This window comes from Dermacentor albipictus, chromosome 1, assembly GCF_038994185.2.
Source record: "Dermacentor albipictus isolate Rhodes 1998 colony chromosome 1, USDA_Dalb.pri_finalv2, whole genome shotgun sequence".
NCBI lineage: Eukaryota > Metazoa > Arthropoda > Arachnida > Ixodida > Ixodidae > Dermacentor > Dermacentor albipictus.
The window spans coordinates 284876557-284897785 of NC_091821.1; the positions used below are offsets into that span (position 1 = coordinate 284876557).

The 21229-nt window shown below is 48.6% G+C and overlaps 1 protein-coding gene across 1 annotated transcript; it reads left to right on the top strand.

Moving 5' to 3' along the window:
* The first annotated feature begins 15873 nt into the window (after positions 1-15873).
* LOC135897793 (uncharacterized) lies at positions 15874-20637 on the top strand. The gene is made up of 3 exons (XM_070525437.1): positions 15874-15969; positions 18709-19456; positions 20591-20637. Exons 1-3 carry the CDS (start codon positions 15967-15969, stop codon positions 20635-20637), a joined length of 798 nt encoding a protein of 265 aa, XP_070381538.1. The 5' UTR covers positions 15874-15966.
* Positions 20638-21229: the final 592 nt, after the last annotated feature.

The following is a 21229-nucleotide window of genomic DNA, read 5'->3' on the forward strand; positions in this document are numbered from 1 at the left end:
GCACCCTGTAATGCACAAAAGTGCGGTGAGTAGGCCGTCGACGTGAGCGTGCCTGGACCGTTCACAGCACCCGTGCGCAGCTTACGTGGCACCCCCACCGGGGGCTACCAGAGGAGCCATCACAAACACCTATGACAACGAGACCCCAACGCAACTCTACGAAGACCTGGTCAGAAGAAATCCAGAGTACACCATATTAGCAGCCCGACACATCGGAAAAACGCAATCCATCCTAATCACCTTCGACGCAAGTGCACTCCCGAACTCCATCAAATACATGGCCGTCATCCACCGTTGAACCCCACACCGCGGCAGCTTGGATGCCTGTACAAATTGCAGACAACCGGGTCACCGTCATGACGTATGCCCAAGCCCCAAGACCAATCTTTGCCCCCGCTATGGAACACAACATCCGCAACAAGAACCTCCTTGCACGCCTAAGTGCATTCTGCGCGAGGAACCCTCACCTTACTGGCACGAGAGCATGCAAGGGAGGAAACCTTCACCAGACACGGAAACCCACACCCACCCACAAACGCAGCATCAAGAATTGGTCACATCCAGGGACAATTTTCCCCAGTTGTCGCCTAACCAGCACAAGCAAGCCTGGACAGCACCGTTGAAGCACGCCTGGGACACCCCTCTCTTCTCACAAGCATATGCTATCCATGACGGCGACTCCCAATCTACAACACGCCCTTGCGAAATCTCAGGAGGAGTCAGCGGTGGCCAAAGCAGAAGCTGCAGCAGCCCGGAAAGAAGCCGCCGCCCTTCATCAACATATCGAGCAACTGGAAACCGAGATAAGTCCTCTTGGCTCTGGATTTCCCATTCGACCTGCCCTCACTTCTGCCGCATCCCAGCCTCCCACCCCCAATCCACCCACTGCCCATACCTTGCCCAGTCACTCCAACTCTAATTCCTCTCCTGATTTGCTAGCAATGGAGGCTGACACGAAACCCTATACGAATTCAACCCCATGCACAGCACCCACTCCCTCCACCGCTACCTCACGAGACGACATTCCAACCCTGACTGAGTCCTTCGCTGCTCGCTTTGAAGCAAAATTGCTGGACGCTATTACTCACATCAACCAGGAATGTGCAACCCTCAAAAACGCTGTAATCCACTTAACACAAGACTGCTATTTTTAAACAACGATTAGACGTGCTAACCCAAGGATTCTCTGACCGTTTTAGCGATCTTGAGTCCCGGCTCAATTCTTACTCAAGCTCCCTCCCGAAGCGGGACTCCACCCCAAATAGACGTAAGAAGGCTAAAGCAACGGAAGGAAAGGACAACCCTATGCCTGTCATAGCTCACGACTCTCCCCCCTGACGTTTATTCGTTCCCTTCCTATTGACTCTCATGATGGCGGCTCCAAACCGCAATCTTACACTCTGCAAGTTGAACTGCCGGGGCTTTCGCCTAAAGCGTCATGTGGTCCACCAACTGCTGTCCTGCGCAACGGGGCCCGACATCCTTGCCCTGCAGGAACCCTCCAACCCATTTACCCGTCCTGGCTATACTGCCATTCTGCCTACATCCCCCCTATCCTCCCGGGTAGCGTTTCTAGTTAGTCGCTCAATCACCACCATGTCCCCTACCCTAGCGATTCAAGACATTGATCACCTTCTAATTGAGCTTCTGCCACAACAAGCTCGAGGGAACAGTCTCTTCATCCTAAAGGTATATAGCCACCCAAAGTGCCTACAAAGCAACTTCGAAAGCCTCTTTACACTTGCGAAGCGCATAGGAAACAAGTGCCTCTTACTCGTTGTAGGAGACTTTAATGCCTCGCATACGGTCTGAGGTTACCCATTTGACACACCGAAAGGCCGTCAGGTGTGGTTAGCAGCGCAGCAAGCCAGTCTCTCCCTACTCACCAACCCTCTCCTACACGCATGGGAATCAGCGTCTGTAAAGACACTACGCCAGACCTTACGTTGGCACATCGCCTCCCTCACGCCACGCGACTAATTCGCCGCATCGCGAACCACCGGGCTGACTTACGCGAGGTAAACACACTTCGCCTCACCCAGGCTTACATAATAAGCCTGGGTGAGGCTTAGAGCATGTGCGGTGCGCACATGCTCTTCCTTACCTACCCCTTCGACCGAAGGAGAGAGATTGGGCAAACACGCTCCTACGGAGTTGCACGTAAACAGCTCTACGCCTTCCTCTCACCACATCCAATGACCGACCCCTCAAACTCGGTGCCCACAACACCACTGAGGAACTCAGAGAAGCCACCTTTACGGCACAAATATCCCGTCTGTGTAACTCAGAGGCTGGCCGCACTTTCTTATCCCACTTAGGCCTAACCCAAATTACACACCCAACCGAGGGAGTCCCCCTTTCTCCTATCCCCCGCTCTAACCTCAACATACCCCCTGTCCCCAAGAACATGAACCCTGAGAGGGATTGGAAGCGCAGAATAGCAAGAGCTCGGGCCCTTCACAAACAGTATGGCGAGGTCCATGTAGTGGTCTACGTGGGCGCAGCGGAATATACGTCAGTCCCGTATGGTCCTGGCGGTAACCGATAATCAAGCAAAGCTTCTAACCTCCAGTTCAGTCATCACAGATTCCACCGCAGAGGCAGAAGAGGAAGCCATCGCGCTTGCTCTCATATCTACATCTGCCACCAAAGTGATCACTGACTCCAAATCCGCCATTCTAAACTATGCCAATGGCTACATATCCCGCACCGCTGCGCGCTTGCTACGCTTCTGGCCCCCCTGGCGCCGCATAACCCTAGTCTGGACACCAGCACATGCAGGCCTCCCTGGCAGCGAGGAGGCTCACTCCTTGGCCCGAGGTCTCACATTCCGGGCAGTAGGAGCCGAGCCCCTCTACGGACCGGGGAGTGCCTGCTCTCCTTCCGTGATATTCATTCATACTGCCGGGACAAACGAAGGGAATACACACCCCCAGCCCCACCCCTCACCATACCCATGCCCGATACCTACATTCCCATACTACATGCTACATACTACATGCCCGATACCCAGACCAATTCCTCTCAACATGCAAACTTTGCGGCAAACCAAGAGACTTCCTACACACCCTCCTCACATGACCCACCCTCCCTCATCCCCCATCACCTGCCGTGACGGTGTCTTACTGGGAGACACTTCTGACCTGCACTTCTCCTCAAGACCAGTGCCGGATCATCTCCAGTGCAATAAGAAGGATTGCGCTTCAAGGGCTCTCCTTCACTTTGTAAGGGTGCCCCTTCATAGTAAGGGAGCACCCAAGTGCTGTTAAGAACGGCCGGCTGAGCTGCAAGTTTTGCCAACCAGTTGCGACAGCAGCGGCAACGTTTTCTTGGAACGCCACCGTTACGCTCTAGCCTCGTCGCCATTGTGACTGAATGCGTTCGGTGGACCAACTATTCTTACTGAGCCCTCCACCAACCACCTGCTCTGCCGCGAGCGAGAGAGTGCCCGCGGGAGCATCTACCAAGGCCTCTTCCCACGCGCCGTTCGAGACGCAAGACAATGGGCTACCGGCCGTGCTACGGGGGTCAGCTCCGAGTTCTACTAAGTCCATGTGACATTGGCTCCCGGCCTTGAACCTCGCGCAAGGAAGTGTGCGTGTGAGTGTGTGTGTGTAAACCGTCCCGCAGAGAGGCGACTTGTTTACGATGACTGGACGGCCGTTTCCGTCACCTGGGTATCGGGGGAGGCCCGCGTGTTTAAAACCGCTGTTGTGCGGCTGCTCAGTGCACTTTCTCAAGCAGTCATGTTAGGCTGATGTGCTTTGCTCTCGCAGTCATGCTAGACTAGTGAACTGCATGTTGTGGGGACTGCGTAGCCCATTTCGTTGCAGCGCCATAGCACAGCACGTTTTGGGCATAGGAACCGAGCGCGGAGAGCTCGCTTTTGAACTTCGCGCGCGCGGTCCACCACTTTCCCCCTCTCTCATTCCTCCGAGGGCGCCGAACGGCAGCGGGACCGTAAAACACTTGCTGCCGTCCGCCCCCGAATGGTACACGGGCTCACCCGATTGGTCTGTTTGGGTGGGAACCCGCGTTCCCTCTCCCCTGGCGACTCAAGTCGACCGAGGAGCGGCAACGCGGGGAGAAGCTCTCGGACAGCGAAGCGGTGCGTACTGACTTCCCATTCTCCCGGTCATCCCTTTGGTTGGCCGGTCTCGCCGAAGGTCCTCGACCCGAGGCGGTTGCGTACCTATTCGCTGCTCCTGTTCTGAAGGCTACGCCAAAGAGACGCGGCTCACTTGACGTGCGCGGTCGTACTGCGCCGAGTCGCCCTCGGAGGGTACCCCGAGCTGAAAGAACGTTGCCCTGGTAGCACGGTCGTTGGGAGCCATCCTCCCGTATAGCGGCGTGCTACCGCGTTTTGAGATAGCTGAGTGTCACCCATTGACTTGCGGGAGCTTCGGCTCATGAGCCCCGCGCCGGAACGGGTGTGTACAGATATCCTGAACGCCAAGGTGGTCGTACAATAAACGCCTTCCTTGTACTCTGGGCCTTCTCCTTGCGGCGCTCTGTTTCGCTCCCATAGGAGACCGAACGAGCGTCCGCTTCGGGCACACGCTACACACGCGGCTGAGCTGATCGTCCCTCCTGAGGGGCTCGGATCCTCGGACCCGCGCGGTGGTCTAGGTGACTCCAGGCGGAGCACCACTATATAGGCGGAGAGCACAATGTAGATACTGGAAATAAACCCATATTCCTCGTTCTCGATGAGAAGCAGTCCTTCCCTTCATCAACGTCCTCAGCGTGGAAAAGTTGGACGACGGCATGGGCCAGCTGCCTTCTAATTCATGCCCGACTCCAATCTTGATAACTGATTACGGGCGATGGGATTGAGCCCCCAATCCTAACAGCTGGCTGACAGCGGTGAGGTGGACTTTGTAACGTGGTGCTGTGTCTGCGGTGGGTGCATGGTTCTTGCTTTGGCTCTCTAGGCTTCATCTTGTGGTTGTTCTGTTTAGAACTGTACGGAAGCTAGATTGTTGATTGTTAGCTAGGTTGTGTTTTCCTAGCTAGATTTAGCGAGCAGGACCAAGGCAGTAAAGCAGCAATCATGGAGTTAAGTAGGCTGCTGAGAGACGAATTGTTCATTGTTGGTGAGGAACTGGGCCTAGATGTACGCAAGGAAATGCTAAAATTGGAATTATTGCAGCTAATTTCCGAATAGGCCAGTGAGGAAGAAATCGATGGCAACATAACCTCCTGTAGTGATGACAAAACAATATGACTTGACCACATAAGTTTTTGCAGTAGCCTAAACAACCCTACGATATAAGAAAACTCCTTGTAGTGGCAAAGAAGCAGGAACGTGTACGAACATATTTTGTCAGACTGGAACATTACGAGGGATATTACATGACAATTCAAGTTGTCATTTTTCTGACATAAGCACTTTGTGAGACAACATATTTTTCTCATAAAGCTTTAAAACTATTGTGGAACATTTTCTCAGAAATTTTCATAAATTCGAACGATGTGCATATCTGCACGAAGTGTGTATGATTGTCCATACAGCCTTTCACTCTCCGCTGCTTCAGCTAAAGCAAATGCAATTCATGTTACTCGTACCATTAGACAGTTTTTTTAGGTTAGCGTAATGCGGGATAATGCAGATGTATGCGTTAAGAGACATAAGCCGGCAATATCATTACTAATATGGACGAGATAGTTCAAGTGGCTGAGGAGTTCTATAGAGATTTATACAGTATAGGTGGCACCCACGACGATAATGGAAGAGGGAATAGTCTGGCGGAATTTGAAATCCCACCGGTAACGCCGGAAGAAGTAAAAAAAAAGCGCTATGATGCGTTGCTGCCAGAGGCTATATCTCCGCTCCTCAAAAAATCACACTTGGCGTGCCACAGGGCTCTGTACTCGGACCCCTCCTTTTTTCTATATACATCAATGACTTTCCATTGTTTCTGAACTATTCTGAAGCGGTTATATACGCTGATTACACTGCGCTATTTTTTTACAGGAGATACATTAGACGATCTGGAGGGCAAAATTAACAAGGTACTTAGTCAAATTTGCCAGTGGTTCGTAAACAATCGGCTGACACTTAACGCCGAGAAAACAAAGTATACTTTATTTCACTCAAGAAGAAAGAGTATTAGCTGTGATAATTTATTTCTAACCTTAAACGGTACGTATTTGCTTAATATCCCTCACACCAAGTACTTGGGTGTTGTCTTTGAATCGGACATGCATTGGAAGCAACAAATTAAAAATGTTTGCTCTAAATTAGCTTAGGGCTGTCATATTTCATTATGGGGAAGACAATCTTTTTGTGCACCAATTTTACGCATATTGTACTTCGCGTTTGTCCATAGTCATTTATGTTACTGCCTAGAGACATGGAGCGGTACCTACAAAACTTATTTAGAATAAATTTTACGCTTGCAGAAACGTGCTGTTCGTACCATGGCCTTTGCAAAGACAACCGAACCTAGTCGACCACTCTTTCAAGAACTGCGAATATTACCGGTATCAGTTGCATACAAACTAAAGATAGCTCAAATGATAAACACAGTAATAAGAACTAATGATCCATTTCCTCTTCCACTGTTTAGATCGCCGCTGAGACAAACAAGAGCCGCCGCTAATATTAGATTTAACCTACCGCCTTGTCATAACACTTACGGTCAAAGGCTATTAGAGTACAATGGTGCTCAGATATGGAATGAGATTCCATTTCATCTCATTTAATTTTATTACCTTAAAGACCCACAAGGGGTATTACATAAGGGGTGGGTACATATATTTTGGTGAGCAAGTGTTAAAACGACGAAACATGACTGGCAACATTATTGGCAAAGTTGGATGAGCACGTGATGGCTGCGATGTTGTTGGGTAGGCCGTTCCAGTCTGCTGCAGTACGGGAAAAGAATGATGCGGCAAAGGTGGTAGTTCGGGCACGAGGTCGGGAAACTTGAAGCGGATGACGAGTGCGATGAGATATGCGGGCTGGAGGGACGATGTAGGGTGCGCGACCTAGTGAACTATGGAAAAACTTATAAAACAAGCAGAGGCCGGCAGTGCGGCAACGAAGTGATAAGAGCAATAAGTCGGATTCAGCTTTCAAAGCTGACACACTGATGTAAGAATATGATGAATGGATGAATCTGGCTGCTCTGTTTTGGACTGATTCGAGTGCATTTATAAGGTATGCTTGGTGCGGGTTCCAAATGGGTGAGGCATATTCTAATTTTGGTCTGACAAGGGATTTGTACGCTAATAATTTCACATGTTTAGGGGTTTGGCGGAGATGACGTCTAAAAAATCCAAGTGTTTTATTAGCGGATGAAATCATGTTCGTAACGTGTGTACTCCAGGACAAGTCGCCACACAAGGTAATGCCTAAGTACTTGTATGATAGAACCGGTTGTACAGGGACGTTAGCTATGACGTATGGGAAATGAAGTGGGTTACGGCGACGCGTGAAGGACAAGATATTGCATTTTTGAGGGTTAAGTTCCATTAACCAATTGGCACACCATTCCTGAATGCGGTTAAGGTCGTCTTGAAGAGATGTTTGGTCAGAAGCGTTATTAACCTTGCGATAAATTACACAATCATCGGCGAACATGCGAATATTGCTAGAGTAGAGACATGCGTTGGTAAATCGTTAATATAAATTAGAAACAGAAGCGGACCGAGGACAGACCCTTGCGGGACACCTGACGTTACTGGGATAGGATTGGAGTTGTGGTTGTTTACGGTGACGTACTGTGAGCGGTTAGTCAAGAATTCTTCTATCCATTTAAAGATATTAGAGGGAAGGTTCAAATATGAAAGGTTTAGTAGTAGGCGTTTGTGAGTAACCTTGTCGAACGCTTTTGCATAGTCTAGAAAATAGCATCATCAAACAAACATAACCTCATAACAACATCAAACTCAAAGATAATTTTTCAGCCTTACTGAAAAACACTTTTCTTGTCTGTCCAGAACTGTGAGACTAAATACTTTTGTGTTTGGTTTTTTGTGTTCATAAACCTATTTTGTGTTTTTCAGAATATGTATGCGCTTTACATATTTGCAATACCGCTATTGTAGTATCTCATGTCTTTTTGTACATGTAGTTTGAATGTCTGCCATTTCTTTAGTAAATATCTTGTATTTGGACCTTTCACTAGCCGAGTTGCCTATGGGTCCAATCATGTTTTGTTGTATATGATGATGATGATGATAAAGGTGGGAGGCAGCTGGGGAGGATCAGGTAACAGCAGATTTGTTGAAGGATGGTGGGCAGATTGTTCTAGAAAAACTGGCCCCCTGTATGCGGAATGCCTCATGACTTCGAGCGTACCGGAATCTTGTAAGAACGCTAACATAATCCTAATCCATAAGAAAGAGGATGCCAAAGATTTGAAAAATTATAGGCCGATCAGCTTACAGTCCGTTGTCTAGAAAGTATTTACTAAGGTAATCGCAAATAGAATCACGAACACCTTAGACTTCTGTCTTGACCCACTGGCGCTTGACCACTGGTCAGGTTCCGATGATCGCCGACTGTGTTCAACGCTATCGCTGTGCTTTGAGCGTAACTTGCTTTTGTGGGCACAAGTTCATCCAATAAAAGTCAGTTTTGTTACTCACAGTTTTGCTACCACGTGACATCTGGTGGAGCTGCTAGCGCGTTCATGTACCGAACGCCCCCGCAAAGCCGCGATCCAAGCCCGACACCCAAGGACAACGCCAACGTCGCCAAGAACCAGCGAGGGCGCAGACTGCAAGGACTGCCTCGGGCACACGGACTATTGTCTGATAAAACCAGAAACATCGTGGCCAAGTCAACAACCACAACGACAACCCCCGACCCATGCAGCCACCTACCTTCCGTGAAACTTCGTCGGAGGATCCCGAAACCTGGCTGACGACATTTTAAAAGACCTCAGCCTTTAACAACTGGACCTCTGACGATAAGCTACGCCATGTTTACATTTCTTTGGAAGATGCCATGAGGACATGGTTCGATAACTAGGAGTCCACCTTTACAACGTGGGACCTGTTCCGCAGCAACTTCCTGAGGACGTCCACGAGCGTTGCCCGAAAAGAAAGGGCCGAAGTTCTATTGGAAGCCAGAGTGAGGCCACCTAACGAGAACGCTACCATCTTTACGGAAGAAATTAGCCGTCTACTCCGCCATACCGTCCCGGAAATGTCTGAGGAGAAGAAAGTTCTCCTACTCATGCGTGGTGTGCGATGAGATTTTTTCGCCGGAACATTACGAAACCCACCCAAGGCCATCAAAGAGTTTCTTCGCGAGGCCACTAACACTGGAAATGTGAAACCGACAACTGAACCGCCCCCCGATCTCAGCAAACTACGCCAAAGTTCAATCACTGTGCACCGACGACCTGCGCGAGAACATCAGAACGGTCTGGCGGGAGGAGCTTCAAAAGTTGTTCCCTTCATCACAGACTCAGGTCTTCGATTGCCCACGCCATACGCGAGGAGATCCAGCAGTCACATGGGATCCCTCAATTGCCGCAGCCTCAGCCAAAAGCAACGACGTACGCCGCCGTAGCCCACCGCCACGTTCCCCCTTTGCGCCAGGGCCCGGTAACGCCGTAGTTCCGTCGTCCACCGCCACCAACACGTCAACCCGTTGCCCCGCGCAGCATTCCAAGGAAAACTGACGTTTGGCGCGCCCCCGACCACCGCCCGTTCTGCTATCACTTCGGGGAAGCCGGCCATGTCTACCGCCGACGCTCATACCGCAGCGTGGGACTACGAGGGTTCGGCGTCAACGCTCCGCGCCCGGAGCAAGGTGAACGCCCTCACCGACTACCTCGCCACCACTCAGTAGAGCCCTTGACTACCGTGCCGTTCGCCGTTCCCAGGCCAGTACCTGTCGCCGCAGCACCGACTATAGACATTTCCAACGATAACCTCAAACCAGCGACTCGGGAGCCGGCACTTGTCTCCTGGCAACGAGAGTAGTAGGCCTCTGGGCTGTTGCACGGGCGAATTACTTGGTTAGGTGCTGTATAGCGTGTGTGATACGGGCGCTGTATTGGGATTATTAGTGAATTTTGGAATGTCGTTTAAGAACAGTTTTTCACCAGGGCATCACTGCGCTGTTTACGGTTGTAGCAACAATCAAAAGAAGAGGAATGCTGCAAGAAAACAGCTGTGCGGCACGCACGACGTGGTGCAGGAGGAGTGCGGCTGCAACATTTATTTGTTACATAGGTTTCCAGCTGATGCGGATTTAAAGAGACAGTGGATCGCAGCAGTGAATAGAAAAGATTTCGTCCCTTCGTCATCGTCACGCGTGTGTTCTATGCATTTTGTTGACGGTAAGCGCAGCGATCAAAACCCCGTGCCTATGCTTCGCCTCGGATACGAGAGAAAGCTAAAGCCTGTTGATATGGGTGCCAAAACGTCTCCTGATACAAAATTATTCGTTACAGGTGCTTAAAGGACGACGACGTCTAGTGAAGTACGACAGTGAACAGCCAAAGAAAAAGGTATAACGAGACTTCTTATCGACCGAAACGTCAGTAATTGGTGGCGCTTTTTCAGAGGACTGCCGAGAACCTACCACCGACCTCGCTGGCATGCAGCCTCCATCTCGACACGGGGGAAACCGATTTTCTGGAAGACGCTTCCGGGAAAAGGTTCAATACTTTTCTTTTTTTTTCTGTTCCACGAGAGCTGTGCAATGCCCGAAACACCGTAATTGCGCGAGGTAACGTTTTCTTATCGCGCGCTTACAGGATGACGCCTCCAGCGAAGGTCTGCGTCTGCTCTGTGCTGCCGTTTCTATTAAGGTATGCATCCTCGAAGTTCAAGAGAACACATCGCTCTTAAGAGGGAAAGCTACTTTCGTGCTAGTGACTAGCGCAGAGCTTCTGCGAATAAACCAACGTATGGGTTAGCGTTTTAAGAGAACGATCTCTTCGCTACGTTGCACTGCGTTCGCGCGTTTGCAACTGTATTTCCTATCCAAAGAGCTAGCTGCGACACGGAGGCGGCGACTAAAAAGCTGCCGCTCACCCAACCGTGCCGATGGCTGATAAGATAATTGCGCAGTTGTAGTTATCGCGCAGGTACTGCGGGCGTACACTGCACTTAGGTGCGTACGACACAGCAGGCTTCGCTGGCGACGAGGTTTCACTCACAAATCACTGCCCTCACCACTGCTGTTCAGCGCTTCGATATATTATTTAGCATTATCAGGGACCTTCCCTGTCCTTTGGATGTTTGCGTGTCTTACTTTTATTGCACGCACGCACACACACACACACACACACACACACACACACACACACACACACACAAAGTGTTGTTGTGCCATTACCACAAGCCCGGATTCCGAATCTGCAAGATGCAGAATCTATCCTGCGAGCGCCATAATTCTCCCTTCACAAGTCAAGATGCTGCGCCTTCGTGCGGGAGAAGCCTCGGCGAGCAGCGTGTTTGGACGTGTCCGCGTGTGCCAGACAGCCCGGCGCCGCACCTCCCTTTGCCTGGAGGTCACCGCGCGCGCGAACTTTGAACCGGGTGGCCAGCGCGGTCGCTGGTTGGACCCCTCGGACGACCGTCGTGTGCTGACTTTGTATTGGGCCGTTTGAGTGACAATGGTCCTCGGGGATTATAAAAGCAGTGACACGCCGCCTGAAAAACAGGATCCGCCAACCCACCGGGAGAGAGTGTCGCTCCCGACTGGGGTGAGATGTGTCACGCGTTTTCGCCGGACGTCGTCGTGCGAGAACAGTCGCGTTTGTTGTGAGCACTCGGCCCCAGTGCCGACCCGTTCATGTCCTGTATGATAACCTGTATATAACGTATAAAGTCCCTTTTGTTATTCTCATCGACGCCAGGCTCGGAGTCTTCGCTACCAACGCTCTGTCACGAAACGGGTGACGAGCGCTACGGGACCACAAAGCCGTAATCGTGGTGCAGCGGTACAAGTTCGTAACACTGGCGGCACCGGTTCGAAGTTCGTAACACTGGCGGCACCGGTTGGGAAGTTCCTAACACTGGTGGCAGCGGTGGGATGTTCGTAACACTGGATGGCAGCTACGGGATTGACCGGCATCAGCTACCTCGGCGCGGTGAGTGCCTGAAGTTTACCTCAAACACCAGACTTTCTCTGACACAGGTTATAGTAGCTTAGGGAAGGATTTGGTGTTGCATTGTGATAACCTTGTGTGTTTCAAGCCTAGTAAGAGTGTTTTGAAAACCAGGGGATGCGGAGGGGGTAAACAGGGCAGTGTGTGAAATACTTGCATATGTCTTACTAGTAGTGTTATAGTAGCGTACGGCAGGTATATTCAAAAAGGGTAAACAGCAGGAGGACAGTGTGAACGATGGAGAAGTACAAGGTGAAGGAACTTCTCGAAATTTGTGAGGAGTTGGGCATTGAGTTGGGCTCAACCAAAAGAAAGAATGCGATCCTTGAGGTCATGAGGACTGGGGACGTAACGGCTGAGGAAGCCGCTGAGGCCTGGGCGGATATCAAGGAACGTCGGGAAAGGGAGGAAAGGGAGAAGGAACGTTGCGAGCAGGAAAGGAGAGAACAGCAACGTCGCGAGGAGGAAAAGGAGGAAAGGAGAGAACAGCAACGTCGCGAGGAGGAAAAGAGGGAGAAGGAACGTTGCGCGGAGGAAAGGAGAGAGATTCGTGAGCACGAGCTTAAAATGAAAGAGTTGGAGACCCGAAATAGCTCGCCAGCGCCTAGTCTCACTTCTAATGTTCCCAGAATACGCGATCAACTTCCACCCTTTGTCGTCGGAGAGGATATGGCCAAATACCTCGTGAAATTTGAGCACGTGTGTGAACGGAATAGCATTGAGCGATCCCTTTGGGCACAGAATCTGTTAGCCTTGCTTCCTGGGGAGGCATCAGACGTAATAACTTGCTTATCGAAAGAGGCGTTTGAGAGCTACAGTGATGTGAAGGAAGCGCTACTGCGGAAGTACAAATTGTCGCCCGAAGCTTTCCGGCAGAGGTTCCGGTATGCAAAAAAGGGTAAGGAGTCGAATGTTGACTTCGCGTTTCGTCTAAAAGCCGACCTGGTGGAATGGCTGAAGGGCGAAGAGGTTTACGACGACCGCGACAAAATCGTCGAATGCATCGCGTTGGAGCAGTTCTACCGTTGCATTGATGAGGATGTCCGGCTCTGGCTGCAAGATAGGCTAAAGGAGGTTAAGCTAAACAAGGCAGCAGAGTTAGCGGAAGAGTATTACACCCGCCGCAGCTTACACAGCAAGGCAGTGCGTGTAGAAAAAGCAGATAGAAGAGATGGGTTTTACGGGAAGCCCGACGAACGGAAGGAAATCACGCGTCGCGAGTTTCGGGACGACGAGTCCCTTCCCAAAGAAACTGTAAGGGAAGGACAGAATGCATCTCAGAATGATGACGATGGTCCGAAACAGCGAAACGAAATGACGCGTTCTTTTGAAAAACGGAAACCGTTAACCTGCTACAATTGCAAAAAGCAAGGGCACATCGCTGCAAGCTGCCCAGAGAGAATTGCTTTTGCAACGATACAGGAAACTCACAAGAACATACGTCTATTGGAGCCCTATGTGCAGGAAATTAAGGTAAACGGCAAGAAGTGCCGAGCACTGCGGGACTCTGCAGCAACTATGGACGTTGTTCACCCGTCTTTCGTCTCCTCGAGTGATTTTACGGGAGAGTGCGTTAGGATACGGCAAGTGGCCGAGAAGGAGAGTGTCTGTTTACCGATCGCAACGGTTATCATTGAAGGAGAGTTTGGGAAACTTAACACCGAAGCCGCTGTGTCAGCCGCCCTCCCGGAGCAATTTTCCTACCTCTTCTCAAATAGCTCGGAGCAGCTGCTGAGGGATCAGGGCAAATCATTCTTTGCCGACGTGGCGTACATGGCCCCCACGCGATCCAAAGCGCGCCCGCTGTCGAGGGAACTTGACTTAGCGTCGGTGAGCGAAAGGCGGTGCGGCACACGGACTGATCAGGGTAACTTGAGTGGCGAGCAGTCACGGGAGAGGCAGAGCTCGGAGGCTGGCCTAGACGAGCGGGTCCTGGAGGTGAGTGGGAGTGACGCGTACAGTGCTAACCGCGATATAGACTCGACGCCGCAATTAGGCGACGCGGGCTCCACACTCGCTCCGGTTTCCGCCAGCCGGCAGGAGCAGGCTGCAGTTGAAAGAGAAAGTCTGATTCGCGAGCAACAGGAAGACTGTTCATTAGCCGATCTGAGGAAGAGCGTCAAATGGGGAGTGAAAAAAAAGGGGGTTTCATTTGGCAAGGAATCTGGCTTATTGTACCGCCGCTACACGGATAAGCAGGGTCGCAAATATAAGCAGCTTCGGATTCCGCGAAAATATCACCGGGAAAAATGAATGACCTCATTTGCTTCCTCAGAAGTATGTTTTCGGTCCAAGTGATTTCAAGGGGACCATTCTAGTTGTCATTATTATTGCTGATTAATAATTGTTTCTATTTTGTTGTGTTGTTAATTTGAAAACTGGTTGTTTGAGCCTTGTGTACTAGATCGCACACCTGCCTCTTGTTGCAGCGGGAGCAAAAAGAGGGATAGCAATTTAGTTAGGTTGATTTGAATTATGGCCTTGTCTGGTGTTTGACGGGAGACAGAGGGCACTTGTTCGTGTCTGGTGTTGCCTTTTGCCGGTCGGTTTTGCAAGCTGCAGAACGACCAAGCGGGACCAGTGGCGAGAAGCAAGGTCTTAGGAACGACCCGAGCGGAGCTGGTCAAGGTGCCTTGGCGACGACGTGGTGAGCAGAGCTCCTGTCCTGACGAGTCGGACCTGGGCACGTGAAGTTACCTGGCGTCCCGACAATGGACGTGAACTTGGACGAGCCTGACGAACGTGCGCGCCTGGCATCCGAGCCACGTGGAGGCAGCTCGTCTTCCCGGCGCCTTATCTGAGGGCGGGGATGCTGTTGTGCCATTACCACAAGCCCGGATTCCGAATCTGCAAGATGCAGAATCTATCCTGCGAGCGCCATAATTCTCCCTTCACAAGTCAAGATGCTGCGCCTTCGTGCGGGAGAAGCCTCGGCGAGCAGCGTGTTTGGACGTGTCCGCGTGTGCCAGACAGCCCGGCGCCGCACCTCCCTTTGCCTGGAGGTCACCGCGCGCGCGAACTTTGAACCGGGTGGCCAGCGCGGTCGCTGGTTGGACCCCTCGGACGACCGTCGTGTGCTGACTTTGTATTGGGCCGTTTGAGTGACAATGGTCCTCGGGGATTATAAAAGCAGTGACACGCCGCCTGAAAAACAGGATCCGCCAACCCACCGGGAGAGAGTGTCGCTCCCGACTGGGGTGAGATGTGTCACGCGTTTTCGCCGGACGTCGTCGTGCGAGAACAGTCGCGTTTGTTGTGAGCACTCGGCCCCAGTGCCGACCCGTTCATGTCCTGTATGATAACCTGTATATAATGTATAAAGTCCCTTTTTTTATTCTCATCGACGCCAGGCTCGGAGTCTTCGCTACCAACGCTCTGTCACGAAACGGGTGACGAGCGCTACGGGACCACAAAGCCGTAATCGTGGTGCAGCGGTACAAGTTCGTAACACTGGCGGCACCGGTTCGAAGTTCGTAACACTGGCGGCACCGGTTGGGAAGTTCCTAACAGTGTGTATGTCACGTCTAAATATACTTGTTTCAGGAACAAGATGAAAATGCTGCAATCGCTGCTGCCAAGGCCATCGTACAGCTTTATCCCATAAAGGTGGGCACACGTGTGCGTATTTAGCACTAAATGTGCTATATTTGCAACTGCAGCACCACGTTCAAGTGGAAGCACTGCAATTAAAAGCACTCTTTTCGTTTTACTACAGAATCATGAGGCAGTTCACGCTGCTCCTTCTGGGGAGCAGGACGCCAGCAGGGAGCAGCAAGACACAGGCGGTAATTCTGGGGAGCAGGACACTGGCAGTGAGCAGCAAGACTTGCAGCACACAGGTGGTGAACAGCAGGAATGGAATGCAAGTCGAAATGCTGCAGCAATGGTATGTCTATGTAATTATTTATTCAAGTACCCTCAAGGCTGCGAAGAGCTACAGGGAGTAGTGGGAGTTTGTAAAACAGTAGAAAAGTAAAGAAAAGCAGATAAACAGTATTTATTTATTTTTGATACCCTGAAGATACATAATTGTACATTGCAGAGGGGCGGGGCGAGAATACATTCCAAGAGTAAAAAATACAGGATTAGTTCTAGGAATTCACAGAAAAGTAACGAAGCAGGTGCACTTTATTACAAAATTTCTACAATTGCACATTTGAAAAATGCAGGGGCTGCAATGTAGGCAGGTCATTCCAGTCGATGCTGGTCCCAAAGACCAGTGCCGACCGCAATCACCTGCCATACGCAATCTTTATAGCCTTCAGCAAAATTAACACATCTGCCTTCGTAGAACGGTCAGTACACTACACATAACAGCGTCAGGAGGTCAGGCATGTAAGCAACTGTGGTTAGAAAGCATTCTGAAAATGCATGATTATGATTACTTGTGGCAAGATGTATGTTTACATTGTAGGAATGGCAAAACTAAATTGGAAGCGCAGGCATATATTCTTTCAAAATGTGAGCAAGGGCCACAATAGGCTGATCAGTTAGGTGCTTTTTTTTTTGCATACCATGGATGTTTTAAAGTAGTCATTGCTGTTGATTTGTGTGCGTGAGTGGTTGCGAAACAAAACAATTTACACAGACTCTGAAGCTGTTGCTTCACACAATCCACATTTCAGAGTGTTGTTTGGTTTGGTGATGCTAACAGCAATGTGCCCACTGGGAGGGAGTGCACAGGCTGTGCTATCTGCATTTCTCAGTCTTTGTGCGAGTTGTTTTAAATGATGTTTTAAAGTAGTCATTGCTGTTGATTTTTGTGCGTGAGTGGTTGCGAAACAAAACAATTTACACAGACTCTGAAGCTGTTGCTTCACACAATCCACATTTCAGAGTGTTGTTTGGTTTGGTGATGCTAACAGCAATGTGCCCACTGGGAGGGAGTGCACAGGCTGTGCTATCTGCATTTCTCAGTCTTTGTGCGAGTTGTGATTGTGGTGCCAGCATGTGACTGTCCACCAAGCTTAAGCTTGCACTCTGTGTTTCCTTTAAGAATAGTTAACCTTGTAGCTGTGTCCATTGTTCTAAGGGAACACACAAGTGCACGGCCAGCAGTTTTGAGAGTGCTTCAGCTCTGGTAGGCTCAAGCAGCGCCTAAGTACTGTATAGGCACAAAGTACGGAGCTAGGGAAGCCTGTTTGATAATCTGCAAGCACACACTGCCAAGCTTTCTACGGCGGTAAATTCAATGTTGGCACAAAAATGTATTGCTTCTTCTACACATGGGCCAAGCTGCACTTCTAGGCATAAGCAAACAGCACATGCAGATTTTGCTGTGCCAGGAACAAGCTTTTGCACCTTGCCTTCTACGCCAGGTGCAAAACAAACATGCTTGCGTACAAATGTGAAGTGTCTATAATCTGCAGATGCATAATAGTGTGATATCCAGAGAGTAAAATCTGCATCGTAGCAAAACCTATTTTATGGTGACAAATATCTTTATATATTAGAGTTGATGCTTACTTATTTCATTTATTTGTTGATACTGTGAATCCCATCACGGATTGTAACAGGAAGGGCTGTAGTGATACACAGGAACATGGTATAAGGTGTTACATACTAAATCTTATACAATAAAGACTTTGGGCACTTAACAATTTGATTACATTATTATACAAGAGAATAACAAGAACGAAGAGGATATGACAACCATAATTATAGTTCAGAAACCAGTTACAGGGTCAGTATTGAGGTAGTAAAAGTCACGCAACAATCAAGGTTACAATAATGCCAACAATATATTGCATCATTGCTGTAATTATATTCAAGCACAAACACCGTTAAAATAACAAGGCAACAAGGAACTACGTAAATAATGAAAAGAATTATTGCTGCAATACGTATAGTTGATCCGTAATCAGGGTACCAAACGTATCTAAGGATGAGCTGTCAGTGTTAAGATTATTCCATTCGCTTGTCGCCCTTGGAAAAAATGAGTATTTGAAAATATCAGTGCGGAATGAAAATTCGCTTAATGTGTGTGTGAGTTTATGACGAGTTAATCTATTTGAGGACGTTGATATGTATTTCATAATTGGCAGTTTGAGTTGATTGTGTATTAACTGATACATGATTTTTAGTATAGCCAGCTTGGCTCTGTTATCCATGGTTAGAAGTTCTCCCCATTTCAGCAATGCTGTTGTTGAGTCTGTGATGGAATGTTTATTATATATGTATCTCAGCTCTTTTCGCTGTACCCCTTCAAGTTTTTTAATCATCTTGTTAGTATACGGGAACCAAACGGTGTTGGCGTACTCTAGAACCGGTCTTATAAGTGTTTTATATGCGAGTAACTGTTTCAGATGGTGCTAGTTTAAGGCGTCTGTTAATGAAGTATAGCAGTCTTATTGCGGTTGATGTGATATTGTTAATGTGAGAATCGCACCTGAAGTCAGATGTTAGTGTCACGCCAAGGTACTTAAGCTCATGAACAGATGCAAGAGGAATGTTGTTCAGGGTGTACTGGAAGGCTGATGTGGTTTTTTTCTGGTTATAGATAATAGAACGGACTTTTTTAGATTGATATCCATCTGCCAGTACTTACTTATGTGGTTCATACTAACCATGTACTCAACATAATAAGCTTGCGGGGCTCTGAATGCTTATGTACTTTTGCCCACAGGTGCAAATGTGCGACCGATGGACACAGTGGGAGGACAATTCACATGAAGACCACACATATGTCCAGCACCTCCCCATTGGGTTCAATGGAAAATCATTTTCTAAATCGCTATCAAGTGACGACATCTTATTTTACACTGGTATATCCCAGACCGTGTTTGAGAGGCTCGTAAGAGCAGTTTCAATCCTGGCAAAGAAGCCCAGTGTTCTAACACGTTCTGACCAGTTACTACTGTGCCTCATGAGGCTTCGCCTTGGGCTATTGTATGGACACCTCGCACGAATTTTTCAAATCTCTGTGTCAAGTGTTAGCAACCAGGTGACATACATACTCGCCCTGCTGTGCAAGATAATGAAGAAGGTTGTAATCTGGCTGCCAAAATCCCACATTCAAAACAGCATGCCAGATTCCTTCATTGAAAACAAGCATGACGACACCACATGCATTCTTGACTGCACAGAGGTGTTTTTGCAGCGCCCCAAAAAGCTAATGGCCAGGGCACAAACATTCAGCAGCTACAAGGCACACAACACTGTGAAGTTTCTTGTAGCAATTGCCCCAAATGGGTTTATAATGTTTGTGTCCAAAGCTTATGGAGGGCGTGCCTCGGACAAATTCATTACCAACAGCAGTGGCATCAGCGATTACCTGGTACATGGCGATGTTGTGATGGCAGACAGGGGTTTCGCCCTCACTGATGAAATGCAACTACAAGGCGTTCGATTGAACACACCGGCATTTACGAAAGGTATGGGGCTCTTATTTATCATTGTTGTTGTGCTGTTAATTAGAGCTCTAGTGCTTTGCTGGGTAGAATGAAGGGGTGTTAGTAAAAGTGCAAAGCATTGCAGTTTAAGGTGGGGCCTAACAAAGATGGCGCAGAAAGCTAGGGGCATGTTTGCTTTGCTTCAGGGTCCTTTATCGTCTGAGGCTGCAAGTACTGTACCTTATAATGATAAGCTGACCTGCCATTTTTTCAGAACTCTTGACGTGAATGGTTACAGCTTTAATACTATACATATGCATGTGTTTACTAGAATTGCACGAAGCAGCTGCAGCCTTAGTGCACAAGGAAACTGAAGCTTACCTATGTATTATAATGTGTGTCGCTTTTTTAAAGACAGCATTTTAAAGATGAGCTTAGGGTTTTGTAGAAAGGAGCAGTGAAAGTCGACTTCGAAGCTAGGCTACATGTGCTACCTTGAAGGAAAGATGGACTGTTTACTTATTACTTTAGAGACAATGAATAAAGGGAAAATCAGACATCCACCCGTTCGTAGCATTTGCTATAAAGGAAACCCATACAGGTTCCTCGAAAGAAAAGCCTCATAGGTGAAAAAAAATTCGTCCCGGACCAGGACGAATTTTTCTTCAACTATGAGGCATTTCTTTCGAGGAACCCGTATGGGTTTCCTTTGTAGCAATTGCTACGAACAGGTGGATGCCTGATTTTCCCTTTATTCATTACTTCTCTCCACCTTGTGGGTTTCCGCAGAACTACTACATGAAATACTTTAGAGACACTATGCGGAGAGAAGGAAATAATAGTAGGTCTTCCTCATGCTTCTGAGTCTGTGGGCCCCTTTCTGCAAGATCACTCTTGCATAAAAATGAGCGCATGTATAAAACTATCATACACTGATTATAAAAAAAATTGAGAACACCGGTCCTTGGGCATGTTGCATAAGTGCTAACTTCTGCATTACAATTTCAGGAAAACCACAACTGAGTGACAAAGAGGTGACGAGCACAAGACACATTGCATCTGTTCGAATTCATGTCGAGCGTGCAATAAACAGGATTAAGACTTACAGGATCTTTAAGCAAGCACTTCCCATACGGTCAAAGAAAAGCATTAGCAACATGGTATTTGTATGTGCAGGACTCTGCAACATGAAGTCCGAATTGATCAAGAAGCCAAGTGCTTAGGAAAATAAACAGACTTGCTTGTATTGGTTTTATGTTATACCTTTGCATCCTATTCTTGTACTCTGCGGTGCAGCTAAAGTGTTGAATGAGATAGAAGAGCACAATGGAAGTGGATTGCAAATCTGCATGGCTGTGTCATTTGCAACATTTCCTATGCCCCATGCTCTTTTTCAAGTACTCCAGTGCAGTACTAAAAGGTACTTACACTCATATTTATTTATTTGGCATGGTTTTAAATTTGACAAATTGTTGAGTACTCATTAGGTATATCTAGGCTTCCATCATTGTGCATGTCTACCATGCGTGGAAGCAATTCAGCAAAGTAAAATTTCTTTAGCCGTGGCATATTTTTGGCTATGTAGGCAGGATCAAAAGGGACATTAATGAGCACATCACTTTGAGCGCTCCATACATAAAAAAAGCAAAGTGGCTTCTCAGTGCACAGCAGCTGAAGTTGCACCTGACTGTAGTAGCCATTTGGCCCATTTTCAGCTAGGAACAATGTCCCGTCCTGGCGTAGCCTGACATCATACTTTCCTTGGCCAATTAACTGTGTGATGTCATGCACATATGGGCATTTTATTTCAACAAT

Excerpts from the sequence above, each read along its gene's own strand:
- LOC135897793 (XM_070525437.1), top strand. Across the intron at positions 19,457-20,590 it reads CACACCGGCATTTACGAAAG|GACTCTGCAACATGAAGTCC; the intron begins GTATGGGGCTCT and ends TTGTATGTGCAG.